The sequence below is a fragment of the Pelodiscus sinensis genome, chromosome 5 (assembly GCF_052426305.1).
Source record: "Pelodiscus sinensis isolate ZL-2025 chromosome 5, ASM5242630v1, whole genome shotgun sequence".
Lineage (NCBI taxonomy): Eukaryota > Metazoa > Chordata > Testudines > Trionychidae > Pelodiscus > Pelodiscus sinensis.
The window spans coordinates 133090142-133109905 of record NC_143056.1 but is presented as its reverse complement, the minus strand read 5'-3'; the positions used below and the strand labels follow the sequence as shown (position 1 = coordinate 133109905).

The following is a 19764-nucleotide window of genomic DNA, read 5'->3' as shown; positions in this document are numbered from 1 at the left end:
ATTTAAGAGTAACCCTTCTTCTACAAAGGGGTTTCACCACTGAATGACAGAGAGAGAGAGAGAGAGAGAGTGCTAAATTGGAGCTCATTTATATACTTGACACTGTCCCTGGGCTTGAATGACGGTATTGTGGTTTAAAGTAAAAGGTTCGGAAATGTGGCTAGTCCCAGGGAGGTGCAGAAACAGGCAAACTATTACCAAATATCTTTTAAACTTTTATTAAAGGGCTTCTACGTAAAAATTATGATTTTATCAATTTCTTACATATGTAGGCAACAAATAATTTTTAGAATGACCAATAAGCAAAATGCAATACAGTAAAGAAAATTCCCTGAGGTTTTTCTAAATCCCAATAGTTGTTAACAAGGGACCAGGGATTATTAACAGTTACATTTACATCAGTCTTACTTATAAGTGATTAGTCTTATCTAAAACTTTTAACACTACTACTTAACAATACCTCTAAACAATTTCAGATAACAATACTTATATTTAACAGACACACAAACTACAACAATAGCAACAACATATTTGGTATTCGTTATGTTTGGTATATGTTACGCTCTACAGGAACTCGTTTGGTTCGGTGAGCGGGAGGTGGCCCTCGGGTGATCAGTCCTCAGACCTGGCTCATATTCCACCATCCAATGTTTATTCGGGATTCCTCAATTTGATACAGGAGGGGTAGCTGTTTTATAGAGAAAGATTTTGCACGCTTTTTGTGATAGGCTAGCAGACCCTGTCTCTTTATGTTGCTAAGTCTCTAAGGTGCCACAGGGACCACTCGCTGTTTTTAGAGTTACAGATTAGGATGGGGAACCCCTCTGAGGTAAATGTTTGACCAGGTAGTGCTTCTATTATTCTCCACTCGTAAGTGAAGGGAAGAAAACTAGTGTGGTACCATCTAGTCAGGGGCAAAAAGGTCAGTTGTAGAGAATTTCAGTCTTTAATTGAAATGACTGGAAGCCTTCTCCTCAGAGGAGAAATTATAACTGTTCTGAATATATTTATCAATTGAAAAACCAAAAGGAAAGAGGAAGAAGAGTGACAGCAAAGGGAGAGAACAATAGCCTTATGAGAGAAGGGAAAAATTCCCTCCATCCATTGAGGGAACATCTATACAAAAGCCTTTAAAATGACTTAGCTATGGAGCTGAACCAGCACCTAGTGTAGATACATTCCACATTGTTGCAAGGGGTTTTTCCAACCATATGGTTAACCCACCTCTCCAAGAGCTAGGACAATGAAAGAATGACAGCGAGGTTTAGTGCCACGCAGCTGCCTTGCACAGGGTATGAAAAGTTTCTCAGTCTTGTGTAACAGAGCTTGGTTGATGTAATTTTTGAGCATAAACCAGGCCTCAGACAAGCTACCAATGGAAAAGACCTGTTGGGAAATCTAGTCCTGTGTCCCCATCACGGCAGTAGAATCCCCTTCAATTCATTTTGCTCAGGGCTGTTGGAAATATTCCAGCTGTCTCCGCTTCCCAGTAGAGGTTCCTCTACACTCCGGCTGAGCTCAGATGCAGGTTGTGTATGAGGAGTGGATGCACTGTGCATGCCTGTGTTGGGGGTGGGGGTGACAGTGGAACAGAATGTGGAGACTATATATGTGTGTGTCCTTGCCCTGACTGGTCCTCAGCCTGGTGTCTTTTGCCTCTCTGTGCCCCCTTCCTCCGGTGCCCGCTTCCTCGCCCTGTATCATGTGTTGCCAACACAGAAATTCAAGCACCTCATGCAGGGGTGCGATATGGACCCAGTTAAGGGGACTCAGGAAAAAAATGTCCCGTTGACACATCTGGGGTTTGAGACAGAGGAATCAGGCCCCTTAACCAGAAGGCTCCTTGTACATGAGAAGACAACCTGGTGACTAATGTTGATAAATAGAGTTTGTGGTTACAGGTCATCTCCTGTCTTGGGTGGAGTATATCAGAGGTTCTCAATCTTTTTTTTTTCCTGAGCACTCAACCTATCTACTGCCCACCCGTACCATATGTGTAAGGGGATTGTGATCATAACCTCTCGCCAAGGTGAGCCATCGCTGGCCAAGTGATGACTTTTGCCTTCCTCACTATGGTAGCAGAAAACCTCCCCCAGGACTGTGCAGGCTTGTCTGCTGTTACACAGTGCTACAGAGCATGTTGGTGTTCCCTTGCCCGATGTGCTACAAACCTATGAAACCTTGATTCAGTGCGGCTGAAGCAATAAAGGATGTAGACATTGGATTGAGGAGGGGTCTTGAGTGTGGGTCTCAGATGATGTTTCAGGACATTTCAGCAGGAGGAGAGACCATCCTGTATCATAGAGGATTTAATTCAGCTTGGGAGCCATGGCAGAGAAAGGTGGGATGCGGGATCTTAGGGACCCCTGTGACATTTCAAGATTTTGGTTTCCATGAACCACAAAAGGAATCCACCCTTCGTGGATCAGCTCCGCACAGTCCCAACTTGAACTGAACACGGTGGGATGAACTATAACCTAACTTCAGTCACTGTCACTGGGATACAAATTGCATCATTTCATAACAGAGGAGGAAAGAGTGGACCAATTCATCCCTCGTGTACAAGTTACATCAAGGGCGGCTTTGCTTCACTGAGTGCGCTAATTATCTGTTGTGTCTTTCTGAGCTCAGCTATTCCCAGTTGTGTACGGGAGCATGTCTCCCAGATCTCAGTATAAAACATGTCAAGCGCCTTAAACGGGCAGTTGCTGACAAAGGGGAAAAGCCACCACAATTCTCTTTGCAACAGGTAGGTGCTGTTGTCGTGCATCACAGTCACGCTCATGTAGACACCATGCTGATTAGCAGGCTTTGAATTCAAGATCTCCGGCATGAAAAGCCTCTGTCTGAGCTCCTACTTCCTGAAAAAACAGAGTGACCTCTTTGGTTGGAAAAAATAGGCAATTACCTAGTCACAGAGGCAAGTTCCTCTTCCTCTGTATCTGGATTTTAGCACAGACTAATGTAAGTGCCATTTTCAGATGCCAAAAACTTACTTAGCACAGCAACTAAGTTTTGTCCTAAACTGATATGCCCAGCCACAGAGCTCCCTTTGCCCAAAGACTGTAGAAAGAATAAAACTCTTTTACTCTCACCCTCTCCTGGAGCTAAGGAGTAATCTCTTCTGAGATGATTTTCACCCTAATTGTCCAAAAGCAGACTCACAAGTCGCTGTTTGCTGAACGGATTAGGGAATAGGAGTGTTTGTCTTTCTGACATGTTTAATCACCATGTCCTGGTTTGTGTACAGTGTGTGCATTGTATGGAACACCTGGATTTACCGGCTGTGAACATCTGACTCTGTAGAAAAAGCCCTTCTTGGATCTTGTACAGATGTCCATTATGAAACTGATCTCCATTTTTCTTCACTTTATTACAGAGGAGGGATAACTCACCAGAGTCCTCCACCTGCCCACTTCTCTGTAGCTGCTTGATCTCAGCACAGAGGAGATGGAAGAGGGAAATCACTCAGAGGTGACTGAGTTCGTTCTCTTAGGACTGACAGATCGTCAAGAGCTGCAGGTCCCCCTGTTTGTGTTGTTCCTACTAATTTATGTTACCAACCTGATGGGAAATGGGGGGATGATCTTGTTAATCACAATTGACCCGCAACTTCACACCCCCATGTACTTTTTCCTCAGGAATTTGTCTTTCTGTGATCTCTGCTATTCCTCAATAATTTCCCCAAAGATGCTGCAGATTTTCTTGGCTGAAAGGAAAAGTATTTCTCGCACTGCCTGTGCTGTGCAAATGTATTTCTTTGTCTATTTTGCAGATCTTGAGTGTCTGTTGCTGGTTGTGATGGCGTATGACCGTTATGTGGCCATCTGTAACCCGCTGCTCTATAGGGTCATCATGTCCAGACAGTATTGCAGCCAGCTAGTGGCTGGGGTGTGTGTTGTGGGGCTGGTGGATGCATTGATAGAAACATGTTTTACATTCCGGCTGTCATTCTGCCGCTCCAACATCATCAATCACTTCTACTGTGATATTCCTCCATTGCTGGCGCTCTCCTCTTCCGACACCTTCATCAGTGAGACTGTGATTCTTACCTTAGTTGGCTTCATTGTAGTGAGCAGTGTGGTGATTGTCCTCCTCTCGTATTTTTACATCATCTCCAGCATCCTTCAGATCCGCTCTGCCGAGGGTCGGCGCAAAGCCTTCTCCACCTGCGCTTGCCACTTGACAGTGGTGGGCATGTTTCATGGCAGCCAACTCTTCATGTATTTACGCCCTCCCTCCAGCTATTCAATGGAGACCGACAAAATAGCCTCTGTGTTCTACACGCTGGTGATCCCCATGTTGAACCCCCTCATCTACAGCCTGAGGAACACGGAGGTGAAGGATGCCTTGAGGAAAGCAACGAAAAAACTCATCAGAAAATCTTGTTAACTCAGTACTGCTTCTGTGATGTTATGTGGAAACAAATGAATTCAATTCCCAGTCCATTGTAGGTTGACTTCCAGAGTCCATGCTAATGTTGTTTTTTGTTATACTGCGTTTTTAATTTATTTCTATCCAAATCAGGCCTGCTGTCTCCGACAGAGATCAAAACTTCCTTTGTGTATCTGTTTCTTCTTCAATATTCAAGGAGGCCCATTTCACATCTGTGAGCATTAAAATATATGTGATATGCTTTGAAAGCATGGAGTTGTTTTCATTTCGATCAAAGCGCATGGCATCTGATCTGTCCCCCTCTTTGTTGTACCAGGGTAGGTTTTGTTGTACAGTCACGAGTCTGAAGTATGTGATGTCTATGACTAAATGAAAGGGAGTTTTGCACCCTCCTGCTAACCTGTAGCTCTTTGTGTGCAGCTGTGCTCTTCCTGAGTTACATAGATGGGAGATATGCAGCTTGGGATCTTTCAATTTCAAAGGGTCTGGCTGAAATACAACTAGCCAGTAAGACTGATGGCGGTGGTGAAAAGTATCTTTGCATTGAATTAATTTCCCTCATTAAGTTAGGCATTTGTCAGCCGATGGTTAGGGCAGTGTGTGTGTGTATGTTTCCGAGAAAAGGGTTTAACGTTTGTGACTTTACTGCTAGGACCGGGGTCCCGTCGCAGAGGGCAGCTAACAGGCTGACAGACGCCCCGAGTTAATAGGAAGAGCTTATTACATTTTAGATTTTAGCTGCTAGGATACAAGATCCCTTCTCAGCGGGCAGTCTAGGGAAGATTGAGAGATGCCCCAATGGATTTGTCACCTGGGAGTGGCACGATTCAAACTTCCAAGCTTCTTCTATACCTGTTTTTTATGACCGGCTGAAGTATTTTTAAATTGTGCTTGGTTCTGTTACAGCAACTGAAGGAGGCAGGTTAAAAACTTAAACAGTTACAGGTTTATTAAAAAGACTTATAAAAGCATATGGTTACAATGGCTATTGCTCTATTTTTTAACTGCTAGCAAATACAGATTTTAAAAATGGTTACAAAGAAAATAAAGATAGAAAATAGAAATAATGGTACCAAGTGACAGCTTAATCTTTAAAGAGCTTTAAGTTTATGTGTACACTTAAGACAAAGGCCCACATTCAGGTACAATTTTTACCCCCTTTTGTGCCTCTCGACTCCAGCGGGTCAAGCCAGGGCCGGTCCCTTAATTTCTAGGAAAGACGAATACGAGGTGTGCGTCCCCTTGGAACCTCGGGAGGGTAAACACCTAACCCGACCAGCAGATAGATGGTAGATTGATACTTAAAGTAAATGTGCTGCTGGACCCATCTTTATACCCCTTGGGGCCCGTATCCTCTTTTTTATCTTAAGATGCCAAATTGTACTGGTTCGTTTTGTGGCGCCAGTTCTTACAAGCAAGTTTCAAGTTAATTTACACTTGCAAAAGAAATAACTAAATTGTGAGTACTAGACTTTTTTTACTGGGCGAGAGATTCCTCCCCCCGCGGACGGCTGTGTGTTCATATCAATATGGGATTTAGTCAAGGGCACTCCTCGGCAGCTTCTTGGTCAGCAATTGACATATCTCTGTTTACAGCCATTTATGGTCACAGCAGCCTGCCATATCCAGGCCTTCTGTTTTGTGTGCCCAGCATGCTCCAGGCAAGCAAAAATGAATGTTACAGGGGGGTTCCTGTCTAGCTACAGCATTAGATGTATTTTACCTTTTATTTCTTTGCAACCTATTCTGACTTTTATGTCTCATGACTTAAGATGTGTCCTTCTGGAATCAATAAAAGTGTTGCATTGTGTTCTCTAAGCCAGTGTGTGTTTTCTTTGACATGTTTGGGAACCTCTATTTGAAAACAGGATTTGTGCCTGTCATTTTTTTTGGTTAATGACCCACTTGATATCAGTGGTTATTGTTTAAGTGGGGCTGGACAGGACAAGTAACACATTCCAAGAAGTACTCCTAGGCCCTTTGACTGAGAGGTTTGTGGACTGTGCTGACGGGTTGAAAAGCAGCACGGGATTCTCTTGTTCATGAGGCTCCCAGAGGTGTAACCCAGAGCATTGGGTGTGAGCTCTTTTCATAGCCCTGGTGTCTAGGCTAAAGCCCCAAACTGGGATTAATCCAGGTGAAAAGAGAAAGAAAGTGAGCAGAAAAGTTTATACAATTGCTGCAGAACTCAATGTGTGAAATAGCACGCAGCTTTGCCAATCTACAGCTCTCAGAGCACTTTTCAGAAGAATGTTAATTTCATATCATCCATGAGTAACAGAGTATCTGAGATGCGAGGGGTTTGAAAGGATTGATTCAAAACTGACCAGTTGTGGAAGGAACAGTGAGAGAGAGGAGCCCAAATGATACGTACAAAAGTCTGGTTCACCTTCCCCAGGACATGCTGTAGAATGGCGTGATTCTGAGCTAGAGCACTGGGACTCCAGCTTTAATTCTACTCAGATTACCGTCGTTCCTCAGTAGCTGGACCCTCGTGTTTGGGGGAAGAGTTGCCTGTTCTATCTAGGCAATGTAAGGAAATGACTTAGGGACTTTTGGAGAGGTGGCCAACAAAGAAAGCGGAAACCATTCCCATCCTTGTACTATCATGTTCAATGGGCCTGAAGGGACACCTAACCCTCTAGTTTCAAAAGGGAAAACAAGGCAACAACATTAATTGCATGGGCTCTGCACAGATCTTCTGCAGGGAGCAAAGGTTCTCCAGGGAGCAAACCTGTAAGACTCCAAGCCAAGGTTAACCCCTGCTATCCCAGGAAGCTGTTCCAAAGGCATTCACGGTGACATGGGCATGGTTAGCAAACAGGTCAATGTCCTACGACAAAGGGACACATGTCAGGCATCAGAAATGGTAATACACCTAAAGTTGGAGGGGAATATTTTAACCTGCCTGGCCATTCCATGCCAGATTTAAGAGTAACCCTTCTTCTACAAAGGGGTTTCACCACTGAATGACAGAGAGAGAGAGAGAGTGCTGAATTGGAGCTCATTTATATGTTTGACAATGTCTCCCTGGGCTTGAATGACGGCATTAACTGGTTAACGCCCTACGAAGGCAATTGCCTATGCCTGTGACATTCACATTTCACATCATTAGCTCTGAATGGGACACGACTAGCCATTTAATTAGCCTCATTAACACAGGTCCTACAACTGACAGGCACCTCTGAAGTTCTGTAGATCACTTGGTTTGTGTTATTGCCATTCCATTTCATCTGAGGAAATGGGTTTTGCCCACCAATGTTCATGATTCTCTTTATGTTGCTAAGTCTCTAAGGTGCCACAGGGACCACTCGCTGTTTTTAAAGTTACAGACTAGCATGGGGACCCCCTCTGAGGTAAATGTTCGACCAGGTAGTGCTTCTATTCTTCTCCACTCATAAGTGAAGGGAAGAAAACCAGTGTGGTACCATCAAATCAGGGGCAAAGCGGTCAGTTGAAGAGCATTTCAGTCTTTAATTGAAATGACTTGAAGCCTTCTCCTCGGAAGAGAAATTATAACTGTTCTGAATATATGTACCAATTGAAAAACCAAAATAAAAGAGGAAGAAGAGTGACAGCAAAGGGAGAGAACAATAGCCTTAGGAGAGAAGGGAAAAATTCCCTCTATCCATTGAGGGAACATCTATACAAAAGCCTTTACAATGACTTAGCTATGGAGCTGAACCAGCACCTAGTGTAGATACATTCCACATTGTTGCAAGGGGTTTTTCCAACCACATGGTTAACCCACCTCTCCAAGAGCTAGGTCAATGAAAGAATGACACCGAGGTTTAGTGCCACGCAGCTGCCTTGCCCAGGTTGTGAAAAGTTTCTCAGTCTTGTGTAACAGAGCTCGGTTGATGTAATTTTTGAGCATAAACCAGGCCTCAGACAAGCTACCAATGGAAAAGACCTGTCGGGAAATCCAGACCTGTGTCCCCACCACGGCAGTAGAATCCCCTTCAATTCATTTTGCTCAGGGCTGTTGGAAATATTCCAGCCGTCTCAGCTTCCCAGTAGAGGTTCCTCTACGCTCCGGCTGAGCTCAGATGCAGGTTGTGTATGGGGAGTGGATGCACTGTGCATGCCTGTGTTGGGAGTGGGGGGTGGAGGGTGACAGTGGAACAGAATGTTGAGACTAGATATGTGTGTGTCCTTGCCCTGACTGGTCCTCAGCCTGGTGTCTTTTGCCTCTCTGTGCCCCCTTCCTCCGATGCCCGCTTCCTCTCTGTGCCCCTTCCTCTGGTGCCAGGTGTTGCCAACACAGAAATTCAAGCACCTCATGCAGGGGTGCGATATGGACCCAGTTAAGAGGACTGAGGAAAGAAATGTCCGTTGACACACCTGGGGTTTGAGACAGAGGAACCAGGCCCCTTAACCAGAAGGCTCCTTGTACGTGAGAAGACAACCTGGTGACTAATGTTGATAAATAGAGTGTGTGGTTACAGGTCATCTCCTGCCTTGGGCGGTGTACATCAGGGCTGTGTCTAGCCTGGCCAGTTTTTCCGGAAAATCAGCCGCTTTTCCGGTAATACTTGACAGCTGTCTACACTGGCCGCTTGAATTTCCGCAAAAGTACTGACTTCCTACTGTAAGAAAACAGTGTTTCTTGCGGAAGTACTATTCTGCCCCTGTTCAGGCAAAAGTCCCTTTTGCACAAAAGGGCCAGTGTAGACAGCTCAGATTTGTTTTCTGCAAAAAAGCCCCTATCGCGAAAATGGCGATTGGGGCTTTTTTTCGGAAAAGAGCGTCTAGATTGGCACGGATGCTTTTCCGCAAAAAGTGCTTTTGCGGAAAATCGTCCGTGTCAATCTAGATGCTCTGTTCCGAAAATGCTTTTAACGGAAATCTTTTCCGTTAAAAGCATTTCCGGAAAATCATGCCAGTCTAGACGTAGCTCAGAAGTTCTCAACCTTTTTTTTCCCCTGAGCACTCAACGTATCCACTGTCCACCTGTACCATATGTTCAAGGAGATTGTGATCATAACCTCTCTCCGAGGTGAGCCATGGCTGGTCAAGTGATGACTTTTGCCTTCCTGACAGTGGTAGCAGAAAACCTCCGTCAGCACAGTGAAGTCTTGTCTGCTGTTACTCAGTGCTACAGAGCATAGACTCATAGACTCATAGACTTTAAGGTCAGAAGGGACCATTATGATCATCTAGTCTGACCCCCTGCACAGTGCAGGCCACAGAATCTCACCCTCACCCCTCCTAGAATAATCCTCTCACCTATATCTCAGATATTGAAACCTTCAAATACTTTGGAGACCCCAAGATGCAAAGAATCCTCCAGCTGTGATCTGTACCCCACGCTACAGAGGAAGGCGAAAAACCTCCACGGCCTCTGCCAATCTACCCTGGAGGAAAATTCCTTCCCGACCCCAAATATGGCGATCAGCTAAACCCTGAGCATGTGGGCAAGACTCATCAGCCAGACACCCAGAAAGTTCTATATAGTAACTCCTATCATCCCTCCATCCATCCATCATGTTGGTGTCCCCTTGCCCGATGTGCTACAAACCTATGAAACCTTGATTCAGTGCGGCTGAAGCAATAAAGGATGTAGACATTGGATTGGGGAGGGGTCTTGAGTGTGGGTCTCACATGATGTTTCAGGACATTTCAGCAGGAGGAGAGACCATCCTGTATCATAGAGGATTTAATTCAGCCTGGGAGCCATGGCAGAGAAAGGTGGGATGCGGGATCTTAGGGACCCCTGTGACATTTCAAGATTTGGTTTCCACGAACCACAAAAGAAATCCACCCTTTGTGGATCAGCTCTGCACAGTCCCAACTTGAACTGAACACGGTGGGATGAACTATAACCTAACTTCAGTCACTGTCACTGGGTTACAATTGCATCATTTCATAACAGAGGAGGAAAGAGTGGACCAATTCATCCCTCGTGTACAAGTTGCATCAAGGGCAGCTTTGCTTCACTGAGTGCGCTAATTAGCTGTTGTGTCTTTCTGAGCTCAGCTATTCCCAGTTGTGTAAGGGAGCATGTCTCGTAGATCTCAGTATAAAACATGTCGAACGCCTTAAACGGGCAGTTGCTGACAAAGGGGAAAAGCCACCACAATCTCTCCGTAGCAGGTAGGTGCTGTTGTCCTACATCACAGTCACTCTCATGGAGACACCATGGTGATTAGCAAGTTTTGAATTCAAGATCTCCGGCACGAAAAGCCTCTGTCTGAGCTCCTACTCCCTGAAAATCCCTGCTCGGATTAGGGAATGGGAGTGTTTGTCTTTCTGACATGTTTAATCACCACGTCCTGGTTTGTGTACAGTGTGTACATTGTATGGAACACCTGGATTGACCAGCTGTGAACATGTGACTCTGTAGAAAAAGCCCTTCTTAGATCTTGTACAGGTGCCCATTATGAAACTGATCTCCATTTTTCTTCACTTCAGTACAGAGGAGGGATAACTCCCCAGAGTCCTCCACCTGCCCACTTCCCTGTAGCTGCTTGATCTCAGCACAGAGGAGATGAAAGAGGGAAATCACTCGGAGGTGACTGAGTTCATTCTCTCAGGACTGACAGATCGTCCAGAGCTGCAGGTCCCCCTGTTTGTGTTGTTCCTACTGATTTATGTTACCAACCTGATGGGAAATGGGGGGATGATCTTGTTAATCACAATTGACCCGCAACTTCACACCCCCATGTACTTTTTCCTGAGGAATTTGTCCTTCTGTGATCTCTGCTATTCCTCAATAATTGCCCCTAAGATGCTGCAGAATTTCTTAGCCGAAAGGAAGAGCATTTCTCACACTGCCTGTGCTGTGCAATTGTATTTCTTTGTCTGTTTCGCAGATGTTGAGTGTCTCTTGTTGGCTGTGATGGCGTACGACCGTTATGTGGCCATCTGTAACCCGCTGCTTTATAGGGTCAGCATGTCCAAGCGGCTTTGTAACCTGCTGGTGTCTGCATGCTATGCTGTGGGGTTGGTGGATGCGCTGATACAAACATGGTGTATAATTCAGCTCTCTTTCTGCCACTCCAATGTTATCAATCATTTTTTCTGTGATATTCCTCCCCTTTTGGCACTATCCTGTTCCGACACCCGCATCAGTGAGACATTGGTGTTCACCTTCATTGGCTTTATGATAGTGAGCAGCTTGGTGACCATCCTCCTCTCCTATGTCTACATCGTCTCCAGCATCCTACAGATCCGCTCTGCCAAGGGCCAGCGCAAAGCCTTCTCCACCTGCACTTGTCACTTGACTGTGGTCATCATGTTCAATGGCAGCCAACTCTTCATGTACTTACGTCCCCCTTCCAGCTATTCCATGGACACTGACAGAATAGCCTCTGTGTTTTACACAGTGGTGATCCCCATGTTGAACCCCCTCATCTACAGCCTGAGGAACAGGGAGGTGAAGGACGCCCTGAGGAAAGCCATGAAGAAACTCTTAAGCAATTCATGAATTTATTGGTGCAGAGTGAAAACAGATGAATTCAATTCCCAGCCCATTCCATTGTTATTTTGCAGAGCCCAGGTATAGAATCATAGAATACTAGGACTGGAAGGGACCTTGAGAGGTCAACGAGTCCAGTCCCCTGCCCTCATGGCAGGACCAAATACTATCTAGACCATCTCTGATAGACATTTATCTAACCTACTCTTACATATATTGGTTATTTTAATATTGTTATTGTTATTAAATGGTTCATATTCCAACGAGGTCTGCATGCCCCTGCTGAGGTCGGCATCAGTAGGCTATTTCCTCTGCAAAGTTCAAGGAGACACCCTTTCCGCATGTGTGAGTATTAAAATATATAGGGAACACATGACCTATGTGGAAAAGCTGAGGGATTTGGGCTTGATCAGTCTGTAGAAGAGCAGAGGGAGGGGAGATTTGAGAGAAGCCTTCAACTTCCTGAAGGAGGGTTCCAAAGAGGATGGAAAGAAGCTGTTCTCAGTGGTGACACATGACAGAATGAGGAGCAATTACAGTGGGAGAGGTCTAGGTGGGATATTAGGAAAAAGGCTTTCCCTAGGAGGGTGGGGAAGCACTGGGATGGGTTCCCTGGGGAAGGGGTTGAATTTCCATCCCTAGAAGTTGTTACGTCCCGGCTTCACAAAGCCCTGGCTGGGATGATTTAGTTGGAGTTGGTCCTGTTTTGGGGAGGGGGTTGGATTCGATGACCTCCTGAGGTCTCTTTCAACCCTATGATTCTACAATTCTGTGCGTGTTGACAGCATCCAGCTCTTTGTACAAGGTAAAAAGAGGGGCATCCAATCTTTCTCCTTTATATCAAGGTTGTTTTCGTTATGCAAGCGAAAGGCTAAAGTGTGTGATATGGCTCAACCAAAGGGAGTTCTGCACGACCTCCTGCTACTCTGCAGCCCTTCCTGCACTTTATTGGGTCGTGGTAGGGATTGTCATCTGGTTTCCATCCATGCATGAGTGTTAGAGAGTTGATTTCACTCTTAGGGTATGTCTAGACTACATGGCTCTGCCGACAGAGCCATGTAAACTAGTTTACCCAACATAATCAAAAAAGCGGGGATTTAAATAATCCCCACTTCATTAAAATAAAAATGGCCACTGAGCTGTGACAAAAATCAGCTGATCCGGCACAGTGCTGGAGTCTAGACGCGGATCGGTCGATAAGAGAAGCCTTTGTTGACTGCTCCGTTATGCCTCATGAAATGAGGTTTTCAGGAGCGGTCGACAAAGGCTTCCTTTGTTGATCAATCTGCATCTAGACTCCCGCGCTGTGCCAGATCAGCTGATTGTCGGCACAGCATGGCAGCCATTTTTATTTTAATGAAGTGGGGATTATTTCAATCCCCGCTTCATTGACTATGTCGGGTAAACTAGTTTACATGGCTCTGTCAGCAGAGCCATGTAGTCTAGACCTACTCTCTATGCCCTTTATTTTAAGCTAAGGGTCAAAAAGACAAGTATTAGTAAGGGTGATGTTTCTAAGAGAGAGCATGGAGTGTGTACCTCAACTGTGACATTCTGCACTAAACTGAATAATAAATAGTACAGAAAGGTTTGGTTTCCTCTTTGGTATGGATGAAAGAGAAAGTTAAATCACTCAATATTTATACCATATCAGCAGATAAGCTGTGAGTTGTTCCTCTTCCTTCTCTGGTCTTGTAATTTAGACTCTGAAGAACAGGGATAGAGGGAATGGTACGGCTGGGGGGATGGTGAGGGAAAAATAGAAGGCTGTGGGTTGATTTTTGAGGTAATGGGTTGGTTACAAAAATTAAGACAGAAATGCAGCTCAAGCTGATGTGAATTTGAAAATCCTCAAAATGCTTGGAAAATTGAAAATATTGGGGTGGAAGAAAACATCTAACACCCCCCAGAAATGGAATATTTCCTTTCCTTCCCAGGGACATCCCATTGTGAAAGCAAAGACAATGGAGGCCTAGGCTGACCAATGAGTGGGAGTGGAAGAGGCGGGGATGGTGGTGTTTCCTTTGTATCTTGTCCCCCAATGGTTAGAGCTCTCCCTTGGGATGTGGGACACACAGACCAATCCCCCTCTCTCTGATGGGGAGAAACAATTTGACAGTGGCTCTTCCACACTGCCGGACAATGCCCTGGTGACTGGGCTATGTCCCGTCCTAGGCTTTTTTCAGGGTTGGTCTACGTTAAAGCTGTAAAGTCAATCTAAGACATGCTAGTTCAATTGATGTAACTTTAACAGTGTCCACACCATGATAGAGTGATGGGACAAGAGCCTTTGACTTTCAAGGCCCATTCTCTAGCTTGGAACTAAAAAGCAAACAGAGTGAACCCTCACCACCCCCAGACTTGGTGATTTCAACTTCTAAAACCAACATAGAGAAGTAATAACACACTCCAGTATTTGCTGGTTCTCACACTAAAGTCAGATCGTTACTTCACTCCTGGGCTCCCATGGAATTCCATTCTCTAACACCACAATTTATTAAAAATTCGTTATTTATGCAACAATTTTATTTTTACTGTGTAGATTCAATAATGAAAAATTAAAGATATGGGAATTGTTAGACATAAGAATATCTGCCAGTCTCTCCCATTGGTAGTTTCCTCTTCCCTAACTGTCCAGAGGCAGCATTTTCAAAAGCATTCACAAATCCAGGACTTGAGTACGGACAAGTATGAAAATGGGGATTGGAAATTCTTTCTGCCAACCTTTGCCCACCTATGGGTGAGAGTGACTAGGCTTGGCTGCCTTATTACAGGCTTCATAAATGTCTCTAGGTCCTTATATGGCCCTTGTCAATGTAGTAACTTTGAGCACTCTGCAGTTTTGATTGCATTTATCGTCACAACCTTCATGTTAGGTAGGAAAATATTTTCCTCCATTTCACAGATGAGCTGAAACACAGAGAAAGGAAATGTCTCTGTTATACAAGAAATCTACAGGTGCACCAGTAACTAAAATCAAAATTACAGAGTGGTAGATTAAGGCTTAACGTAGTAAACCAACATTCCTTCTCATGGAGATAGAGGAACAATGGTATAAAACCGATATGCAAGAGTGGCACCGCAGCTCCTCATTCCGTACAGGAGTGCTGCATTCTTCACATTCACCCTACATGTCCCACCAAGGAGCCGACGGTGTCTCAGAGTTTCCAATACTGACAAGGAAAAACAAGGCAACAACATTAATTGCATGGGCTCTGCACAGATCTTCTGCAGGGAGCAAAGGTTCTCCAGGGAGCAAACCTGTAAGACTCCAAGCCAAGGTTAACCCCTGCTATCCCAGGAAGCTGTTCCAAAGGCATTCACGGTGACATGGGCATGGTTAGCATACAGGTCAATGTCCTACGACAAAGGGACACATTTCAGGCATCAGAAATGGTAATACACCTAAAGCTGGAGGGGAACATTTAACCTGCCTGGCCATTCCATGCCAGATTTAAGAGTAACCCTTCTTCTACAAAGGGGTTTCACCACTGAATGACAGAGAGAGAGAGAGAGTGCTGAATTGGAGCTCATTTATATGTTTGACACTGTCTCCCTGGGCTTGAATGACGGCATTAACTGGTTAACGCCCTACGAAGGCAATTGCCTATGCCTGTGACATTCACATTTCACATCATTAGCTCTGAATGGGACACGGCTAGCCATTTAATTAGCCTCATTAACACAGGTCCTACAACTGACAGGCACCTCTGAAGTTCTGTAGATCACTTGGTTTGTGTTATTGCCATTCCATTTCATCTGAGGAAATGGGTTTTGCCCACCAATGTTCATGATTCTCTTTATGTTGCTAAGTCTCTAAGGTGCCACAGGGACCACTCGCTGTTTTTAAAGTTACAGATTAGCATGGGGACCTCCTCTGAGGTAAATGTTCGACCAGGTAGTGCTTCTATTCTTCTCCACTCATAAGTGAAGGGAAGAAAACCAGTGTGGTACCATCAAATCAGGGGCAAAGCGGTCAGTTGAAGAGCATTTCAGTCTTTAATTGAAATGACTTGAAGCCTTCTCCTCGGAAGAGAAATTATAACTGTTCTGAATATATGTACCAATTGAAAAACCAAAATAAAAGAGGAAGAAGAGTGACAGCAAAGGGAGAGAACAATAGCCTTATGAGAGAAGGGAAAAATTCCCTCCATCCATTGAGGGAACATCTATACAAAAGCCTTTACAATGACTTAGCTATGGAGCTGAACCAGCACCTAGTGTAGATACATTCCACATTGTTGCAAGGGGTTTTTCCAACCATATGGTTAACCCACCTCTCCAAGAGCTAGGTCAATGAAAGAATGACACCGAGGTTTAGTGCCACGCAGCTGCCTTGCCCAGGTTGTGAAAAGTTTCTCAGTCTTGTGTAACAGAGCTCGGTTGATGTAATTTTTGAGCATAAACCAGGCCTCAGACAAGCTACCAATGGAAAAGACCTGTCGGGAAATCTAGTCCTGTGTCCCCACCACGGCAGTAGAATCCCCTTCAATTCATTTTCTTCAGGGCTGTTGGAAATATTCCAGCTGTCTCCGCTTCCCAGTAGAGGTTCCTCTACACTCCAGCTGAGCTCAGATGCAGGTTGTGTATGGGGAGTGGATGCACTGTGTACGCCTGTGTTGGGAGTGGGGGGTGACAGTGGAACAGAATGTTGAGACTAGATATGTGTGTGTCCTTGCCCTGACTGGCCCTCAGCCTGGTGTCTTTTGCCTCTCTGTGCCCCCTTCCTCCGGTGCCAGCTTCCTCTCTGTGCCCCTTCCTCTGGTGCCAGGTGTTGCCAACACAGAAATTCAAGCACCTCATGCAGGGGTGCGATATGGACCCAGTTAAGAGGACTGAGGAAAGAAATGTCCCGTTGACACACCTGGGGTTTGAGACAGAGGAACCAGGCCCCTTAATCAGAAGGCTCCTTGTACGTGAGAAGACAACCTGGTGACTAATGTTGATAAATAGAGTGTGTGGTTACAGGTCATCTCCTGCCTTGGGCGGTGTACATCAGGGCTGTGTCTAGCCTGGCCAGTTTTTCCGGAAAATCAGCCGCTTTTCCGGTAATACTTGACAGCTGTCTACACTGGCCGCTTGAATTTCCGCAAAAGTACTGACTTCCTACTGTAAGAAAACAGTGTTTCTTGCGGAAGTACTATTCTGCCCCTGTTCAGGCAAAAGTCCCTTTTGCACAAAAGGGCCAGTGTAGACAGCTCAGATTTGTTTTCTGCAAAAAAGCCCCTATCGCGAAAATGGCGATTGGGGCTTTTTTTCGGAAAAGAGCGTCTAGATTGGCACGGATGCTTTTCCGCAAAAAGTGCTTTTGCGGAAAATCGTCCGTGTCAATCTAGATGCTCTGTTCCGAAAATGCTTTTAACGGAAATCTTTTCCGTTAAAAGCATTTCCGGAAAATCATGCCAGTCTAGACGTAGCCCAGAAGTTCTCAACCTTTTTTTTCCCCTGAGCACTCAACGTATCCACTGTCCACCTGTACCATATGTTCAAGGAGATTGTGATCATAACCTCTCTCCGAGGTGAGCCATGGCTGGTCAAGTGATGACTTTTGCCTTCCTGACAGTGGTAGCAGAAAACCTCCGTCAGCACAGTGAAGTCTTGTCTGCTGTTACTCAGTGCTACAGAGCATAGACTCATAGACTCATAGACTTTAAGGTCAGAAGGGACCATTATGATCATCTAGTCTGACCCCCTGCACAGTGCAGGCCACAGAATCTCACCCTCACCCCTCCTAGAATAATCCTCTCACCTATATCTCAGATATTGAAACCTTCAAATACTTTGGAGACCCCAAGATGCAAAGAATCCTCCAGCTGTGATCTGTACCCCACGCTACAGAGGAAGGCGAAAAACCTCCACGGCCTCTGCCAATCTACCCTGGAGGAAAATTCCTTCCCGACCCCAAATATGGCGATCAGCTAAACCCTGAGCATGTGGGCAAGACTCATCAGCCAGACACCCAGAAAGTTCTATATAGTAACTCCTATCATCCCTCCATCCATCCATCATGTTGGTGTCCCCTTGCCCGATGTGCTACAAACCTATGAAACCTTGATTCAGTGCGGCTGAAGCAATAAAGGCTGTAGACATTGGATTGGGGAGGGGTCTTGAGTGTGGGTCTCACATGATGTTTCAGGACATTTCAGCAGGAGGAGAGACCATCCTGTATCATAGAGGATTTAATTCAGCCTGGGAGCCATGGCAGAGAAAGGTGGGATGCGGGATCTTAGGGACCCCTGTGACATTTCAAGATTTGGTTTCCACGAACCACAAAAGAAATCCACCCTTTGTGGATCAGCTCTGCACAGTCCCAACTTGAACTGAACACGGTGGGATGAACTATAACCTAACTTCAGTCACTGTCACTGGGTTACAATTGCATCATTTCATAACAGAGGAGGAAAGAGTGGACCAATTCATCCCTCGTGTACAAGTTGCATCAAGGGCAGCTTTGCTTCACTGAGTGCGCTAATTAGCTGTTGTGTCTTTCTGAGCTCAGCTATTCCCAGTTGTGTAAGGGAGCATGTCTCGTAGATCTCAGTATAAAACATGTCGAACGCCTTAAACGGGCAGTTGCTGACAAAGGGGAAAAGCCACCACAATCTCTCCGTAGCAGGTAGGTGCTGTTGTCCTACATCACAGTCACTCTCATGGAGACACCATGGTGATTAGCAAGTTTTGAATTCAAGATCTCCGGCACGAAAAGCCTCTGTCTGAGCTCCTACTCCCTGAAAATCCCTGCTCGGATTAGGGAATGGGAGTGTTTGTCTTTCTGACATGTTTAATCACCACGTCCTGGTTTGTGTACAGTGTGTACATTGTATGGAACACCTGGATTGACCAGCTGTGAACATGTGACTCTGTAGAAAAAGCCCTTCTTAGATCTTGTACAGGTGCCCATTATGAAACTGATCTCCATTTTTCTTCACTTCAGTACAGAGGAGGGATAACTCCCCAGAGTCCTCCACCTGCCCACTTCCCTGTAGCTGCTTGATCTCAGCACAGAGGAGATGAAAGAGGGAAATCACTCGGAGGTGACTGAGTTCATTCTCTCAGGACTGACAGATCGTCCAGAGCTGCAGGTCCCCCTGTTTGTGTTGTTCCTACTGATTTATGTTACCAACCTGATGGGAAATGGGGGGATGATCTTGTTAATCACAATTGACCCGCAACTTCACACCCCCATGTACTTTTTCCTGAGGAATTTGTCCTTCTGTGATCTCTGCTATTCCTCAATAATTGCCCCTAAGATGCTGCAGAATTTCTTAGCCGAAAGGAAGAGCATTTCTCACACTGCCTGTGCTGTGCAATTGTATTTCTTTGTCTGTTTCGCAGATGTTGAGTGTCTCTTGTTGGCTGTGATGGCGTACGACCGTTATGTGGCCATCTGTAACCCGCTGCTTTATAGGGTCAGCATGTCCAAGCGGCTTTGTAACCTGCTGGTGTCTGCATGCTATGCTGTGGGGTTGGTGGATGCGCTGATACAAACATGGTGTATAATTCAGCTCTCTTTCTGCCACTCCAATGTTATCAATCATTTTTTCTGTGATATTCCTCCCCTTTTGGCACTATCCTGTTCCGACACCCGCATCAGTGAGACATTGGTGTTCACCTTCATTGGCTTTATGATAGTGAGCAGCTTGGTGACCATCCTCCTCTCCTATGTCTACATCGTCTCCAGCATCCTACAGATCCGCTCTGCCAAGGGCCAGCGCAAAGCCTTCTCCACCTGCACTTGTCACTTGACTGTGGTCATCATGTTCAATGGCAGCCAACTCTTCATGTACTTACGTCCCCCTTCCAGCTATTCCATGGACACTGACAGAATAGCCTCTGTGTTTTACACAGTGGTGATCCCCATGTTGAACCCCCTCATCTACAGCCTGAGGAACAGGGAGGTGAAGGACGCCCTGAGGAAAGCCATGAAGAAACTCTTAAGCAATTCATGA

At 45.4% G+C, this 19764-nt stretch overlaps 3 protein-coding genes across 3 annotated transcripts; all 3 read left to right on the top strand.

The window, feature by feature from the left end:
- The first annotated feature begins 3450 nt into the window (after positions 1–3450).
- LOC102446414 (olfactory receptor 5AR1-like) lies at positions 3451–4392 on the top strand. Its single transcript, XM_075928842.2, has one exon. It carries the CDS (start codon positions 3451–3453, stop codon positions 4390–4392), a length of 942 nt encoding a protein of 313 aa, XP_075784957.2.
- Positions 4393–10885: 6493 nt separating this feature from the next.
- On the top strand, positions 10886–11824 carry LOC102445939 (olfactory receptor 5AR1-like). The gene has a single exon (XM_014580292.3). It carries the CDS (start codon positions 10886–10888, stop codon positions 11822–11824), a length of 939 nt encoding a protein of 312 aa, XP_014435778.3.
- Positions 11825–18825: 7001 nt separating this feature from the next.
- LOC149524414 (olfactory receptor 5AR1-like) lies at positions 18826–19764 on the top strand. Its single transcript, XM_089778242.1, has one exon. The coding sequence runs from the start codon at positions 18826–18828 to the stop codon at positions 19762–19764; it is 939 nt and encodes a 312-aa protein (XP_089634368.1).

Bases quoted from the DNA above. Each gene is read 5' to 3' on its own strand.
- LOC102446414 (XM_075928842.2), top strand. From the start codon at position 3,451: ATGGAAGAGGGAAATCACTCAGAGGTGACTGAGTTCGTTCTCTTAGGA.
- LOC102445939 (XM_014580292.3), top strand. From the start codon at position 10,886: ATGAAAGAGGGAAATCACTCGGAGGTGACTGAGTTCATTCTCTCAGGA.
- LOC149524414 (XM_089778242.1), top strand. From the start codon at position 18,826: ATGAAAGAGGGAAATCACTCGGAGGTGACTGAGTTCATTCTCTCAGGA.